A 17,115-nucleotide genomic window follows, 5' to 3' on the forward strand; every position below is an offset into this window, starting at 1 on the left:
CTTTCACTTGGCATATTGCCTTCAAAGTTCACCCACGTTGTAGCAGGTTATCAGGATTTCCTTCTTTTTTAAGGCTAAATAATATTCTATAGTAGAACAGACCACATTTTGGAGCACCTGGGTGGCTCAGTCGGTTAAGCGTACAACTTTCGCTCAGGTCATGATCTCATAGTTTGTGGGTTTGAGTCCTGCATCAGGCTCTGTGCTGACAGCTCAGAGCCTGGAGCCTACTTGGGATTCTGTCTCCCTCTCTCTCTGCTCCTCCTCCTGCTCTGTCTCTCTCAGAAATAAATAAACATTAAAAAAATAAAAACAATAGACCACATTTTGTTTGGGTATTTAACCTTTTTGACAATTAAGAATAATGCTGCTAAAAAAAAGAATAATGCTGCTATTAACATTCATGTACAATTTTTACATGACCATATGTTTTCAATTCTCTTGGGTGGTAGAGACAGGTGGGGCTCAGAGAGGAATCTGATGAGTAGTAAACACTGCTCAGAGATCAATCATGACCCTGGGAAGGACAATGACCACTGGGACTCTGTGTCTCCTTTGAGGAAACGGTGAGAAGGTTTTCGGTTGTGTAAAGAATACTGGTATCTTGTTAAATAAAAGCATAAAGTTGTTACAGTTTTCCTTTGGAAATTTCGGAAGAGGCAGAGGGTGTAGATGGATGCTACGTAGCCCAATGGATGAAGTGTGCTGGTTATTAAGTGGTCATCTCATAACCAAACTCACCTTTCTGAACCCTCTTTTGTGAGAAATGGAAACTTATTTGTGAGTATGGAACCCTAACTGATACACACAGAGGACACCAGTCAAATTTCTCAGGCAATGAGTGTTCAGTTATTACTTTATGTTCAAACTGAATTCTTTGGGCTCTATGATAATGTGACATAACACTATATAGAAGTGACGATATTTTCAATGGTTACCCATTTTCCAAGCAAAGCTCTTCTTTCTTCAAATACCTGCAATAAATAAAAAAGAATGGAACGATTTTATATTTCATGGTTCAAAATACGCATTGTAAGAAAGACATCATTACAGTATCAATAAATAAAAATTGACAGTCTTTTCATTGTACCATCTGAGTATAAAAAGACAGATTTCATTCCTGAGAGGGTACTTTACTTATTTTTAACTTGGGGAAGGTATCATTTTTTTCAGTTTATACTTGTGTAATAATTCATCTTTAAAAAAAGTAATACTTTTTTTTAAAAGGCAAGAAATAAGAGAAGAATCAAATTGTAAAGTGAAACCAATTTTAGAATTTGAAAGGAGATGAAAAACCTGATAAAGGAAAACCATGAAAATGGAGATCCTCCCCAAATATCAAATGTATGAGAAACTGTGAAATTTATGAATGAGCAGCTCTGTTTTTATATTTTGGTATGTATACTCATCAGTGGGTATACATGCACTAATATGTTTGTAGGGTTAGGAATGTGTATATGTATACCTCTGGGCATACAACTCAATGTTTATCCATATAGGTTTGTTATTATATACTATTTAGGATAGAAACGATGTCTGATCCATTTTTACACCTCCAATGTAGAGTACAAGGCACATTACAGATACTCATGTTTGCTGGGTTGAATGAAAGTGGTTGTGATCATGAATGTCCTTATAGATGTATTAGTACAATGTGAATGGATTTATATATTAGCACAGAGGTGTTTTTCTGAGCACTAGTCATGTGTGTATTTTAAAAAATTTAATATATTTATTTAAATTCAAGTTAGTTAACATATAGTGTCATATTGATTTCAGGAGTCATGAGTGCATTAGAATGAATGAGGAAAGGAGACTGAGGTGAGAATGTGTGGCAGAGGAGGGAGTTATGGAGAGAGGAAGCAGGGGAGAGTCATGAACAGATGTGACTGTCTCTCTCATTCCCACACACACACCCACTGGCAGCTTTCAAAATTGGGATTGAGGTTTCTCCCTTCCTCTTAGCACTCCCCAGGTCTTCCAGCCCTGTAATAACGTTTCCCCTTGGAGAGTAGCTCAGGCCTATTTCTTCCCTTTTTATGGAGGAGGGTGAGGAGTTGGTGTTATGTTTCTAACAGATAATATTTTCCTTCCTTTTTTAGATTCTCAAACTCTAGTTTCAAAGGGCAGAGAAAATAAGAATTGAAATAATTGTTCCAACAACAACCTCAAGGCCAGTGAAACGTCAATTTTGCTCTTGGCCAGAGGATCTCACACATCACAGATAGACACTTTTCGCACGTTAGAGAAGAAGAGAAAAAATGCCCTTCTCCCCTTTCCCCTGAACTCTTGCCCTCTGTCTAACCAAAGCGTATCAATCATCTATTGCCCAGTTCAAGTCACCAGCACGAGCACTCCTCTGATATCTAGGGATCTAGATCCTCTCAACTTACAGCCTACACTCCACTTGGGGTTTATAGGGTTTGCTAGTTCTCTAGTTGTTTCCAGTCATTTTATCTTCCCATGCGGATTACAGATTTCTCTATAATCTGCATGAGTTGCAAGACAGGCCCTCAATGAGCATCTGCTGATTGAATAACAATAAAAAAGCTTCAAAAGTAATAGAATTTTAGAGCTTAAAAGAATCCCTAAGAGCTTTTCAATTCCTAATTTTAGAGAGGTCAAGCAGAGGCCCAAAGGATTACATTTATAATTTAAAAAAAAATCACTGGTTCCAGGCTGTCTGTTCAGCTCAACTCCGTACTGGGTTCCTCACTAAACCTTGGTCTCCCCTAGCCTATTTCCCAGCCCTGTATTCACAATGAACTGCTGCCCATACTTGGTCCTTACAGTGGGAAGAAGAAAAGGTTAGGTCCCAAGACCACAATCTCCTTTCAAAAAGAGTATGAGATGACCATCGTAGGGCCCAATGACCCTACAGGGCATTGGAAACAAAGGGACACTGACTTGAAGGGGAAAGAATAGTCAGCAAGAAGGTAGGAGGAAAGGAATGAGGTGGGAGGTGCGGAGTGTTATTCAGGCCAAAACAATAGTCTTTAGAGGGACATTGACCAAGTCTAAGCGGGTCCAAGTAAATCCAGTTCTCCACAAAGGCATCTAGACCCAAGTAGAAACTGATGAGAGCGGGTGGGGAGAGGAAAACCACTAGACAAGCTCAGACCTGCTTCTAGCTCTATCCTCACAAGAAATATAATTTGGGTCACACTATTCGTCAGGTCCTTCGTCAGACTCAGAATCTTATACTCTCTGATTTGGAGCAAGTCTTCATTCCTAAGATTTGTAATCAGATTCATCATCTCAAAGAGCTGGAAAACAAAGTATTGATTCAAAATAGAAATATTAAAATGGATCTTCTTTCCTCGCACAACACTGCAGTCTGTTTATATCACAGTTTACTCAGAGCCTGCTGTTAAGTCAAAATCCTATGGTTATATTTTAGTCTGTTGACACTGAAGTTACATATTTCACCATGTGACATCATTACAGTGTAGGATAAGACATTTAGGGGCTCCTAAATTATGACTAATTGATGGCAACTAGGTGTTTTTCTCAGAATACCCTTTTAACATGTACTGTACTACATTTGTGAGCCATACTTGAAAAGAAATGTTGGTTACTTTCAATTAAAAACACCAGATGATGGAGCACATGGGGTAGCTCAATCTGTTAAGCATCTGACTCTTGGTTTCAGCTCAAGTCATGATCTTGTGGTTCATGGGTTTGCCTCGCATTGGGCTCTGCACTGACAGTGCAGAGCCTGTTTGTCATTCTCTTTCTCCTCTCTATCTCTGCCCCTCCCCTGGCTCGCTCGCTCTCTCTCTCTCTCTCTCTCTCTCTCTCTCTCTCTCTCAAAAATAAATACATGAACTTAAAAACAAAAAAGAAAATTAAAAAAAAAACTAGATGGCAAAGAAATGCATACATTTAAAACATTCTTCCTCTCAAAAATCATAATGCCTAAATTATTTTGAAATCTGTTACATTTGCCTATGCTGATCATGTTATTTTACATCTGAATTTGAATTCAATCTCTCTGCTTAAAGCCTGCTGTGAAGTTAAAATCCTGTGACCCAATGAGCTGTATGGAAGTGTTGAATCACTATACTGTACACCTGAAACTAATATTACACTATATATTGATTAATTGAAATTTAAATAAAAACCTAAAAACAATCCTATAACCTTGTTTTAGTCTGAAATAGTTACATCTCTTACATTTTACTACAGAATTGAAGAAAGACAAAATTAAAACAAAAACAGAAAACATGGCCTCAAAATTACACTGGTCATTGGTGACAAATGCCCTGCTTTAGAAGTGTAGAGGGCACCTGGGTGGCTCAGTGGGTTAAGCGTCTGACTTTCGGTTTTGGCTCAGGTCATGATCTCACAGTTCATGGGATCAAGCCTAGTGCTGGGCTCCACACTGACAGCATGGAGCTTGCTTGGGTTTCTCTCTCCCCCTCTCTCTCTGCCTTGTGCTTCTCCATCTCTCAAAACAAATGAACATTTAAAAAAAAAGAAAATAATTTCTTTCCTTGAAATTATTGTGTGGATACCTTCTGGCTAGCTGTATTCTTGGCATCTGTTTTTAATGTCTTTTGCAGTCAGAATGTTAGATCTGGAAGCAATCTCCAAGGCAATCTGATCGAATATACTCATTTTATTAAAGAGGATGGTAAAACCCAGAGAATGTAGGTGACTTATTCAAGTCATGTAGGTGACTTATTCAAGTCATGTAGAAAATGATTGGTGATCTGAAACCAGAATTTTCAATTCCCAGAGTTACTGTTCTTTATTTTCATTTATATCATTTAAAAATTGTTTTAAAATTTGTCATTTAATTGTACTATGTAAAACAAAAAATGAAAGCTGAAAGCTTTCATCTTACAGAACTACCTCCCCCAGAGTTTGGGGAAAAACCACTATTAATCATTTGGTATACCCATATACAAATTTTATGTGTGTGTCTATGCACATTTATATATATATACATACATGTATACACACATATGTATGTGTATATACACATGCAAAGATTTAAAAAATAATTTTACTCCAAACAAAAACTAAATCGAAAAGTAATTTTGTGGTAAAAAATGAGCGATCGAAGGAACAAAAGAAATTATCTCTAGAAATTATCATTTCTAGACAAAAGCTTCTCAAAAACCAAGATAAGACAATGTAATGCTTGCCGTGATACAGTGCCCTGGATTTATTCCACCTGTTGGGGAGTGCTGCCGGCTGTCAACCATGAGCTTGAGAGCTCTGCTTTGTCCAAGGTCAGGTTAGCATCTACTAAATGATTGGTGTAGAAGTTTATGTATGTATGTATGTGATTGCTATACCCTATGAGGGACTCGAACTCATGACCCCAAGATCAAGGGTCAGATGCTCCACTCACTGAGCCAGCTAGGTGCCCCAGTATGGAAGTATAAAGGCTGGTGGCTACAGGACCAGGCCTCAAATTTGCGGCCTTCTCTCCCTTCCCCTCCCCTTCTCCCCTCACATACCTCTACTCCTTTCCCTTCCCTAGTCCTGATCCAGGGAGCCTTCCATAATGGATGCTCTACATGCTATCCCAGAGTCTGCTTCTCTAGTAAGCCAGCCTGCAATAGGCAATCAGACAACTAAGATACTTTTTTTCTCCATAGCTACTAAATCGATCAGACTTCCAATTTTTCAAAGAAAATTTCTGAAAATCAAGGCATCCAACAAATATGTATTTCAATTCAAGTCACTTTTTCACATATGTGTAAAATCTTCACAATTCTATGTGGAAACAGATTTCAAATCTAAACACTGAACTTTTTGGGGGGAAAGCAGAGAAGCTGTTATATAAACTGTTGGGAGAGTTAAGAACATTGACAATCAGGTGCTCAATAAACAGTTGTTGAGCTGAATAAAATAGACTTTCAATAAATTTGCTTATGTTCATGGCCAGATGAAGGCTGGGTTTCTCTCTCATTCTCTGCTTTCCTTTTGTTTCTCCTGATCCCTCCTTTTATTCTAGGTCTCATTCTTCTTTCCTCACCTTTTTAAAACATCTTTTTTCTTTTCAGTCTGTTTCCCTTTTATTTCTCACTGTTCTGATTGTTGCGCTGGCTGCTTATCTCTCTCCCAAAGTAACTCAGGTTTCACATCAGAAGAGTAGAAACAGGAAAGTACTGAACGGGAGGGGTCAGGACTGATGCTCTTGCTTTGCCAGAGTGATTAGCACATCTGTTAGGTTTAGAGGGCAAGGATCAAATCCAGACTAAGGAAGGAGGGATTTAGGGACTAGAAGGCGAGAGACAGTGAAGAAGGTCCCAGGGAGGATGGCTGAATTCTGACTCCATCTTTTGTCCTTCAGGAATGTTATCAGGCACTGGAAACACAGAGAGAAAAGACAGAATCTCAACTCTGAACACATTGCAGTCGAGTGGGAAAGTTGGTAAACGGTGATGAGAGCAAAGAAAAGCAAGCAGGAGGAGGCTTTCCAGAGAAAATTACACTGGAGTTAGTTCTTCGAGGGGGCAACAGTGGCTCAGCTGGCGGCCACTTAGCCTGGACATAGGATGGGAGGAAGCAGTGTCAGTGGTAGGAACTGACAGGTTGGCTGGGGTCAGCTTAAGAAAGAACCTCAGTGCTATGTGTAGGGGCTTGGAATTTACTCTTGGGGGCAAGGTGTGTTACCAGTTCTACATAAGAGGACTAGCTTGGCATTTTACGTTAAAATTTTATTTATGTTTATTTTTATTTTTTTAGTTTGGTATTTTAGAAAAACCATTCTGGGACCAGAGAAGAAGGTGGATTGGTAGAGCTAGAGGGAGTGAAACCAGTTAGGGGTTACAGCAGTGCACCAGGCAAAGGGTGAGGAGGGTGTGAACGGATAAGGTGAAGCTGAAAGCATATAGATGAATGATGGAGAGGGGCCCAGCTGAAGAGGAAGACTCCCAGAACTTGAAAAGGAATTGGATGTGGAAGTGAGGGGATGCTGGTAGACATATCTCCCTGGGCTCCCCTCTCATACTCCTAAATGTCTTGGAATACTGAGAGTCATTGCTCTTTTCTTGGGCCATTTCTCCAAGTTATATTTGGAGCAAGGCAACCTTGAGTAATTAGGTACTGACTCCTTTTGGGACCAAGAGCAGACTTGCTTACTGTTTACTTTAAAAGCAATGGATTCCTCGCAAACTGGTGCAGCCACTCTGGAAAACAGTATAGAAATTCCTCAAAAAATTAAAAACTGAACTACCCTCTGACTCTGCAATTGCACTACTAGGTATTTATCCAAAGGAAACAAAAATGCTGATTCGAAGAGGCAAATGACCCCAATGTTTATAGCAGCACTATTGACAATAGCCAAAGTATGGAAAGAGCCCAAATGTCCATTGACTGATAAATGAATAAAGAAGATGTGGTGTATATATACAATGGACTATTACTTGGTGATCAAAAAGAATGAAGTCTTGCCATCTGCAACAACATAGATGGAACAAGAGAGTATTATGCTAAGCAAAATAAGTCAGTCACAGAAAGACAAGTATCATTATTTTCACTCATATAAGGAATTTAAGAACCAAAACAGAAGAACATAAGGGAAGGAAGCAAAAATAAGACAAAAACGGAGAGGGAGACAAACCATAAGAGACTCTGAAATATAGAAAAACTAAGGGTTGCTGGTGGGGTGTTGGATAGGGGGATGGGCTAAATGGATGATGGCTTTAAGGAGGGCACGTGTTGGAATGAGCACTGGGTGTTGTATGTAAGTGATGAATCACTAAACCATATTTCTGAAATCATTAGTATACTATGTTAACTAACTTGGATTAAAAAAAGCAAAGAAAAGAAAAGCAGTGGATTCCCTGGGCTTACCAATCCTCAGTGAGGGTTTGTGCTATAAACCTGGCAAGAAACAATGCAAACATGATGCTCCACTTGCTTGCTGCACTGTGAGTAACAAAGTTCTTTGTCTCTCCAAGAATCTTGTGTTTTTTTATGAAACAGTAGTGTCTTCTATGCCATCAGTAATGGGCTAAGTTAGGGGCTTGTAAATTGGAGAAAACCAACCCAGAGCTGGCAGGGAGAAGGATGATTTCTGGCTCAAGTGTCTTGGTGTAAAGTGATGCCTTTTACCAGGAGGAGGAACTGGTGTGTAGGAGCAAGATAATGAAGTCAGTTTTATTCATGTTGATTGTATTTTACTGCTAACGAGGTGTGGTCCTTGTAATAGGTATTGATAATAGGAGCTCACAGACCTGTTGGTAAATTCTGCCCCCAATTGAAGCAGGAATGGAAATCCCCAGAGGGCTAGCCAATCTCAGACTCCAGCACAAGATTCAGCTTCCCGTCTCTGCAGTCCTTTGGGGTATTCTACTACTGCTTCCCCAGAATGCATGTGAGAAGGAAATTTCTTAGGGAAAGCCTAGTAATGTGAGTCATCAATGGAAGTTTATTCATTTTATTTATTTGGTTAAATGTCCAGCATTATTCAGTAACTGCAACCATACCAAGAAAATCTTTTTTTGGGAATTCCTCACAGAGTACCCTCTTCTCTCTCACTCCTGGCTGTTCCAGCAGAGAACCAGTGATGAAAGAAAAAATGCATTTGGGATGAGAGACAGAGGAGCAGTGACAGTAGAGGAAAGAGCAAATCTAAGACATTTTCATCATGGGTAAAGATTCTGTCTACAGCCAGCTTTGACCATACAGCAAGAGCTCAACAAAACCTTTTGGGAAAAAAAAATATCCTTAATTTGTCTTTTATTTTAACCCATTACACAATACTAAATAATTTCTGTTCATATTTTGAGAACTAACATTTTAATACTCCCCCCCCTCGCCCCTTTAAGGCATGGATGCATTGATAAAATAGCTCTGGTCACTTACCCGGTCATTCAAAAGCTGATGGTTTAGGGGTGTCCAGGTACTCATCTTTGTCTGCATTTTGGCACAATCTATGCTTTTTGGAGGTGCAAATGCCATCATGAAATAACTGAATACTTTGCATAAGAAAAATCATACCTATCAGAAGAAACAAATCATATAATCTTCAGAATACTAAAAATACTAATACAATACCACTTTTAGTATGTTGAGAGAGAATTGGGGGGAAACATTTACTGGGATCATTTTATAGGTCAGGCACTTTACATGCATGCTCAAATAAAGCTTAAAACAAGCTGGTGAGGTTGTAGATATTAGCTCATTTTACAGATGAAAAAAATGAGGCTCACTGAAGTTACACATCCTGCCTAAGTTTACAGAAACAGGAACTGTGGGAACTAGAAATCAGATCAGGTCCTTTTAAATCACTCCCAGGTAAAAACATAGGCTATTTTTCAGAAAGAAGTATTTTAACTTATAAAATCACAGTGCAATATAAAGCACTCCATCTTTCTCCCTTGCGTCTTTCTTCCTCTCCTCCTTCTGATCTCTATGTAACAAGGGTTCTAGCTTGATACCATATTTTAGAAGTAGAATGGAGTAGGGGTGCTTAGGTGGCTCAGTCAGTTAAGCATCTGATTCTTGATTTTGACTCAGGTCATGATCCCAGGGTTGTGGGATCAATCCCCATGTTAGGTTCTGGGCTGACTGTGGAGCCTGCTTGAGATCCTCTCTTTTTCTCTCTCTCTGCCCCTCCTTGCTTATGTGTCCTCTCTCACTCTCTCAAAATAAATTAATAAATAAAAAAAAAAGAAGTAGAATGGTGTAATGAACAAAGCCAAGCCTTTAGATATGGACAGATTTGGGTTTACTGGGGGGAAATGTGCTATTTTTAGATGCCCAGTATATGTCTGCCTTCATTTGATTAAAATCCTCTAATTTCCATGAAGAATTACCCTGTCCTCATTGTTTAGAGTCTGCTGGGTTGATTCTTCACGGGAGCCTCCCCTTTCCCAGGCAAGACATGGTCATAAGACGAAGCTAGGCCAGCTGGATTGGTGCTGGCTCATCCCTACTTAACAATTGAGGGGGTTGTTCACAGTAGCACTGATGTTCTGTTAATTTGCTCCTGCTGCCTCACCTCAGAAGCCCCCTGTCCTTTTTGTACATTTTGTGAGCCACCTGATATCCTTGCAATAAATTTCCTCTTTCACTCATTTGCTTCATTGCAAATATTACATTTGCTTACATTTAAAAAATTGCAAAACTTTTTCCCTTATACAGGTTTGATCCTGGCTCTAAAATCTACCAGGCTATATATCTTTTTACAAGTTATTCGATCTGAGCATTTTATAAAAAATATTTATTTATTTTGTGAAAGAGAGAGAGAGAGAAGGGTAGGAGCAGAGAGAGAGGGAGAGAAAGGATCCCAAGCAAGGTCTGCACTGTGAGTGCAGAGCCTAACTTTGGGTGTAAACTCATGAACCATGAGATCATGACGTGAGCAGATATTAAGAGTTGGATGCTTAACTGACTGAGCCACACAGGCACTCCCCATCTATCTAAGCATTTAACCTATCTGCATCTACGTCAACTACTGTTTTGAAGATCAGAGAATATAGGTCCAGCAGAGTGTCTGACAGATGAGTGGTCTCAAAAGTAGTTCCTTGCAACTTTTCTTAGAACTTCCTGTCATTTACAGAGTGTTTCAAAACCCTTTAGAGTGCCATAGCAAAATATTTTAAGGTAAAAACCATTTGAAGCAGATTGATGGTAGTTTCAATATGTATATATCTTCAGTGTTTCTGCTTGCGTCTGCCTTCCTTCCTCTTTGAAGATGGGTTTCATATTAGAAAGCAGTAATGACCGAGAGAGGCAGGGCTGGCCTGCCTGATCTATGGGTTCCAGAAATTACTCAACAGTAGCAAAGGCTGCACAGTTTGGACAATTAAAAAAAAAACACATTACTTTTTGGCTGATATGGGATTCCCCCAAATGCTAGATCTGAAATCTTTGAGGCTTTCATTTGACAGGTAATATTCTCTCTCAGGGTTGAGATATAGCTGAAGAGAAAGCCAATGCTTTAAAACCACAGGGGCATCATTACACAATTCCTTCTTTGCAGCAGCCTACTGCCACCATACCACTGGTATAAAGAGGACTCAGACGAGCACTCACATTCCTCCTGACCTCGAATAGCTAATTATCTGAGTCACACATGTTTAGCCAAATTGCAAAAGGTATAAGAAATTATTTCATTATGGTATCATTAATTGGAAGCTATAAAAGTATGTGTGAGTGGGCAAATTATAGATACAAAGCATGGTCTCTGAGCCTAGATCTTCCCAGTTAAAAATTATATTTTTCTTTTTGTACTGTTCTTATTTACGTCCGACCTTTTTTCTCTTTAAACCAGTTGTTATTTTTAATCTTTTTTTCTTTGAGGATAGGATAAAAGCTAGGAATCCTTTCTGTAGAAAAATGCACATGAATGTAACATTTTGCTTACCCCAGGTGAAAGATTCCTGCTGTAAGCTGAGAACTTTCTAGTTTGTGTAGGAAACAAGCTAGGCACAATTTCTGAATTAGGGCAAAGTAGCTTCTGTTGGGCCTCCCCAAGGCTCTGCACTGGCTATTTTCTTTTTCTTGGTTCCTAACAGCTAGAAATTATTTAAATTAGCCTCTCTTCAATTAACTTGGTTTCAAGGAGATAGGTCTGGCCTGGAGAAACAGCCCTCCTGGTAATACAGTCCTGCTGAAGCATTCAGATGGGGTTGTCCTGCTCTTGCCTTCCTCATTATCCTTTTGTGTTTTTCCCCCTCCTCCTTCCGTTCCCCATGGGCAGTGTACATATCTGCAATGCACACATAAGTTCATGGTACAAACATCAGGACTATTACAAAGACAGACACTTGTATATAACATGCACAACAAATAACTGTCCGCTCTCTTTCAATAAGAGGAAGCAAGTTGTCTTCCTCTCCTTCCACGTATAAAGCTTGCTATTATGTGTGTGTGTGTGACTTCTTTCCACCTTAATTGCTGTCCTAGAATGTCAACCTTTAAGTTTTCTTTGAATAAAAAGGAAGAAAGAGGGTCTTTGGCCTCTTTGTATGGTATGGTATGGTATGGTTCTAGTTCCAAGTTCAACAGCCAAGGATGGGTCCTCTGGTAAGTTTCAGCAGTCACAAATCTCTCCCATTTTCTGAGCCATTCTTCACACCGTCACCAATATTCAGTTTTACTAAGGACCTATTAGCCCCGAGTTAGGAATACAAAGATAAGAGTCTCTGCTTTTATAGACCATGCAGTCTACTGTTAGAAAGGGTTGGGTTTTTTTCTTTTATTTTTTACAAATAAAAATTGTATGTAATTAAGGTGTACAACTTGATGTTTTGGTATATGTATATATTGTGAAATGATTACAAAGTATTTAACACATCCATCATTTCCCATAGTTATACCATTTGTTTTTTTTTATTTTTTTAATGTTTTATTTATTTTGATACAGAGAGAGACAGAGCATGAGAGGGGGAGGGTCAGAGAGAGAAGGAGGCACAGAACCGGAAGCAGGCCCCAGGCTCTGAGCTAGCTGTCAGCACAGAGCCCGACGCGGGGCTCGAACCCATGAACGTGAAATCTGACCTGAGCCTAAGTCGGAGGCTTAACCGACTGAGCCACCCAGGCGCCCCCCATAGTTATACCGTGTGTGTGTGTGTGTGTGTGTGTGTGTGTGTGTGTGTGGTCTACTCTCTTAGTAGATTTCAAGTATAAATCACTATTATTAATTATAGTCACTATGCTGGACATTAGATCTCTAGAACTTACACAGCTTATAATGAAAGTTTATACCCTTTGATCAATGTCTCCCCATTTCCCCCACCCCCCAGCCTGGTAACCATCATTGTACCAAGGGAAGTATTTCTTGAAAGACCAGTTTTGATTTTTTGACACAATTTTGATCATGTCACTTTTCAGCTCAAAAACCTTCAGAGGCTCTCTGGGGGCTATCGCATAACCAGACTCCTTAGCACGGAAGTCTAGGTCCACTAAGAATTTACCTCAATTTACCTTTTCAGCCTCATTCCCCCCACCCCACCCGATGCACTATCTGCGCAGACACACTGAACTTTAGTACAAAACAACTAGTACAAAATTCTGAGGCTTCTTGGCCTTTTCTTACATTGCTCACCTGAATCCGAATCCTGGTACTACATAATTGGTACTCAAATATTTGTTAAATCAACTGAATGAATGAATACAATAGTGGGGAAGGAGTTTAAAGATGAAAACTAATAGGGATGTAGGATAAAACTCAGAACACTATGAGTTAAGCACTGGAATTATACTCAGGGTTATCGGGTTTTTATTTGGAATACACAGAGCAGAATAGGATTGAGTTTCTCTGACAACACACAACTCATTGTGCACTGCAGTTATCATCAGAGAAGAAAATCTCAGATAGTATCAGGAAATTATTAGGAAACATGGTATAGTTAGACTTAAATACGAATTCATCTTTCATTCAACTAGTTAGAGAAAAGCAATACAAAGAGCTAGTGTTTGATAGGCATAGAAATAATTGTTGTTAATTTCGCAAGTAGGAATCATCTGACACTTTAACTGCAGCTGAAACGGAGCAAAATGTAATTCCTAGGAGCACTAACAAGACTTGTGAGAGGCCCAGGAGGATCTTAAGAGTGGAGCTCTCAAAAGAGGCTCCATCTTTTCATGCACTGCCCACTGTTCTCACCTCTTTGAGCTCAGCTCCTTCTTCAAGCCTCTAGCGCTGGTGTTGCCATGGCAGCTTTTTCCTTGACTCTGTCCAGCCCCCACCCTTCTTTCCAGTCAGTAGTCCAATCACCATCTATAAATCCTTTCGCTGGCATCCGGGGTCTCTTAGGCAACAGTGTGTGGTCTCTTGATTGGCCAAGAGATTCAGGAGGGCTGGCTCCAAAATTGGGCACACGGGTAAAATTAAAAAGCAACCGCGCCAAGAGGTTGGGAGGGGCTGCAATCTCCCAATGTAATGCTGGGAGGAAAATGCATCCGATCCTGATACAAACAGAATTGACAAGCACTCGAGACATATTTGTGTTCCAAATCAGGGCAACCCACTGAGCATGCCCAATTATATTTCTCTGGTCATTCTGAGGCCGCGAAATGTAAACTCCACTTTTCCGGGTTTTAAGAGTGGCCAACAGGTAAAAGGGTGGGAGGAAATAGAATTCGCCACTGGTTCAGTTAAAGAAAAGCACCTGCATAAAGGAAGGGGGAGGATGTGGGAAAATTGCCCAACACACAAAGTCGTAAACGCTTTATGGTGAGTTTCAAGAGGAATTTAGGCTGACTGACAGATACACCCGGGAACCAGCAGATGGCATGGCGTAATAAGAATAACTCCAAAATTAGAAAATTTTACAATCTGGTCTAATTTAATTAAATTTATTGAGTATCCACCACGTAATAAAGGGCAGAGTGAGAACACAAGGATAAAAAAAAAATTAATGAGGAAGACTGGAAATGCAATGTGTAAACATCTAATATAAGGCCCACATGGATTAACTGTTGTGATAGAACTATAAACAAGTTCTGGAAAACAAACAAAAATTTAAAATTTCAGAAGGAGCTCCTTGATAAACGTAAAGCAGTTCCTATGGGCAGCAGGCAAAAACAACCGAAAAAAAAACCACCCCAAAACAAACACAAAACAACCCCCCCCAAACTTCACTACCTTGTTTCCTAAAATAGATAATAGTTTTGAAATTGGCAACATGTGTGTATCTCCAACTTAGAAGAGTGAAGCTCATAGAGATTGTTGCTTTCCTTGACTTAACAAAGGATCTGTAAGTGGCCAAACTGAAATTAGAACCCAGGTTGCTTGAATTCCAGCCTTGTGGTTTTTCCACATGATCAGGTTGTATATAAATGAATAAACAAACCTTTTGGTGGGGGGTGGGGATCTTGGGGGAGGTAGATGCCAATACTAAATTACCATGTGCAACATTACCAGTTAACATTTATGGTTTCAAAACGGGTTCATCCAGAAAGAGACCAGTTGTAACAACATGCTGTTTGAGTGCTCTGTCTCCCTGTGAAGTCCCCACACATTAAAGACTTTCTATTGGTGGTTACAACATGGAAGGAAAGAGAAATGGGAGAAAAGAAACCATCTTATGTTATCTCTGTTGAATTTGAATAATCTTATACCTGAAAATAAGCTCTCTTTCGCCTATCCTCTCAACCAGCACCCTCTAGACCTCCTCTTGCCAGGCCCCTCATCATCCAACTAAAGATATTCTTCACTCCTTGTTCTGAGTGACACCATTCAGGCTACGTTCACAGTGAGCAATTAGCTCAATGTCTGAAATACTTCAACATTAGTTTGAAAGTAAAGAAAAACTTAGAGACTACACAGAAATACCCTTATATCCCCGCCAAAATTTTAAAAAATGTATTAATATTTGTTTCATGTGTGATTAACTGTTGAAGCCCCTTTTGCATATTTTTCAGATCTCATTTCTCTCCTTGCTTGTCTAGAGGCCTCCGCTATCTATGAAATTGGTGTGTAGCCTGCTTTTCCAATTCTTGTGTTTTTTTATATATACATGTTTGATCTCAAACAATATGGCTGTTTTTGAAGTGATACCATAATTTACATATCCTGTAGTTCACTTTCTTTAATGTTATATATTAAAAATTTTTTTTTTATTATTGAGAGAGAGACACACACAGAGTGTGAGCAGAGGAGGGGCAGAGAGAGAGACACAGAATGTGAAGCAGGCTCCAGGCTCTGAGCTGTCAGCACAGAGCCCTATGCGGCCATTGAATCCACAAGCTGTGAGATCATGACCTGAGCCAAAGTCGGACGCCCAACCGACTGAGCCACCGAGGGGCCCCATTAATGTTATATTCCTGAGATTTAATCATGTTGACACATGCAGTGATAATTTCTACATCACTCTCACCTCCCATGTGAGCTATGCCTGATATTTCACAGGATGATGTGTAAATTGCATAAGAGTACATCTAGCTGCATATCTTCAGAGGTTCTACAGGTATAAGGGATCTGGAAGTACAGAACACATACAGATCTTCACATACACTATTTGCCTCCTCACACCTCCTTGGTAGAGCCAGTGTTTGCTCAACAGGATACAGTGACTTGCTTAGAATCAGCTGAGGATCAGTACTACTTTAAAAAACAAAAACACCAAACTCTTACTGCACAAGTAATTACTACGAACATTGAAAATGTCACTTCAGATCTCATTTTATGCGTTCTCCCATAGCTCATCTTCTGATGTTAAACTATATTTATGGCTGTCTAAGCTCAATACTCATTATTTAACACTTGAGTGCCTTTTAAAAATTGTGGTAAAATACATTTAACACAAAATTTACCATTTTAGCCATTGTTTAAATGTACAGTTGCGTAGTGTCAAGAACATTCACATCGTTGTGCAACAGGATCAATATCCTCTAAGTCCCATGTGCTAGCACAGAACAAAATGATGCCTGTTAAGTCTAGCTTGAAAAGGGATGAAAAGGAAGAGAAAGAAAGGTAAAACAGTATAGTAAAAAATAACTGCCTGGCTTTGAATAAATCCAGACTCTTTTTAAAAAGCTGCGTGTTGTCATTTAACCCGAGTGTTCTTTTTCTTGTGTGAAAAATGAGAGGTCGGGTTTGGATGATCTTTAAGAACTCTTCCAGCTCTGAAATGGCTTATGTAGAAAAAGAGAGGAGAAATAGTTCCTAAGGAGAAAAAGATGGGAAATGCTACCAATAACCACAAGCTCCACCTGCGCACTAAGGTGCTGGCAAAGCGGCTATGAGCCGCTCCTGGGCAGGTATCCTGTCTAGTCTGTTGTTTAGCTGTGAAGCTCTACAACAGGCCAGATGTCTACTCCTTTCTGCACCCAGTGCCACCCTCAACACCTGTAATCCTACTCTTGACCACCTTCAACCCCGGGGTCCCTAGGTCACCACCCTCGTTCGTAGAACAGGTTTTGGTGGTCTTGCAACAATAGCTTCTCCAGCTTGGGTAAGAAGAGTCGCCGCGCTTTTTCAGCAGGGGACGGAGGACTTTGCCAAGAGGGGTTAGGGCATTTCAGAGAAATGTTTCCAAAGTTCGAAACCACTCCACCGGAGCGGGATAGTAGGCGCAAGACATCACCCAAAACGCGAGGCACAGAAGAACCGAGAGCTCAGAGCCTGCACCTCGAAGCGGGGCTCAAAATGGGAGCGTGCGGCCGAGTGTGCGCAGCGCGCCTGCGCCGTGCGTGCGC

General features: G+C 40.0%; 1 protein-coding gene across 7 annotated transcripts in view; it reads right to left on the minus strand.

Annotated features, from left to right (window-relative positions):
• The window catches only part of FBXO16 (F-box protein 16), a 62,965-nt gene extending 49,242 nt beyond the window's left edge, over positions 1–13,723 (minus strand). For 5 of the 7 annotated variants that reach the window (XM_029938428.1, XM_029938424.1, XM_029938432.1 and 2 more), the window contains exons 1-3: positions 13,580–13,722; positions 8,830–8,964; positions 939–974 (exon numbers count right to left, since the gene is read on the minus strand). In XM_029938428.1, the coding sequence (XP_029794288.1) occupies positions 939–974; positions 8,830–8,928 (135 nt within the window). In that variant the 5' untranslated portion in view covers positions 8,929–8,964; positions 13,580–13,722. Of the gene's footprint in view, positions 1–938; positions 975–8,829; positions 8,965–13,579 lie in introns of all 7 variants that reach the window. The other 2 variants (XM_029938435.1, XM_029938426.1) reach the window with 2 other exon arrangements.
• Between the last annotated feature and the right edge of the window lie 3,392 nt (positions 13,724–17,115).

The sequence above is a fragment of the Suricata suricatta genome, chromosome 1, assembly GCF_006229205.1.
Source record: "Suricata suricatta isolate VVHF042 chromosome 1, meerkat_22Aug2017_6uvM2_HiC, whole genome shotgun sequence".
NCBI lineage: Eukaryota > Metazoa > Chordata > Mammalia > Carnivora > Herpestidae > Suricata > Suricata suricatta.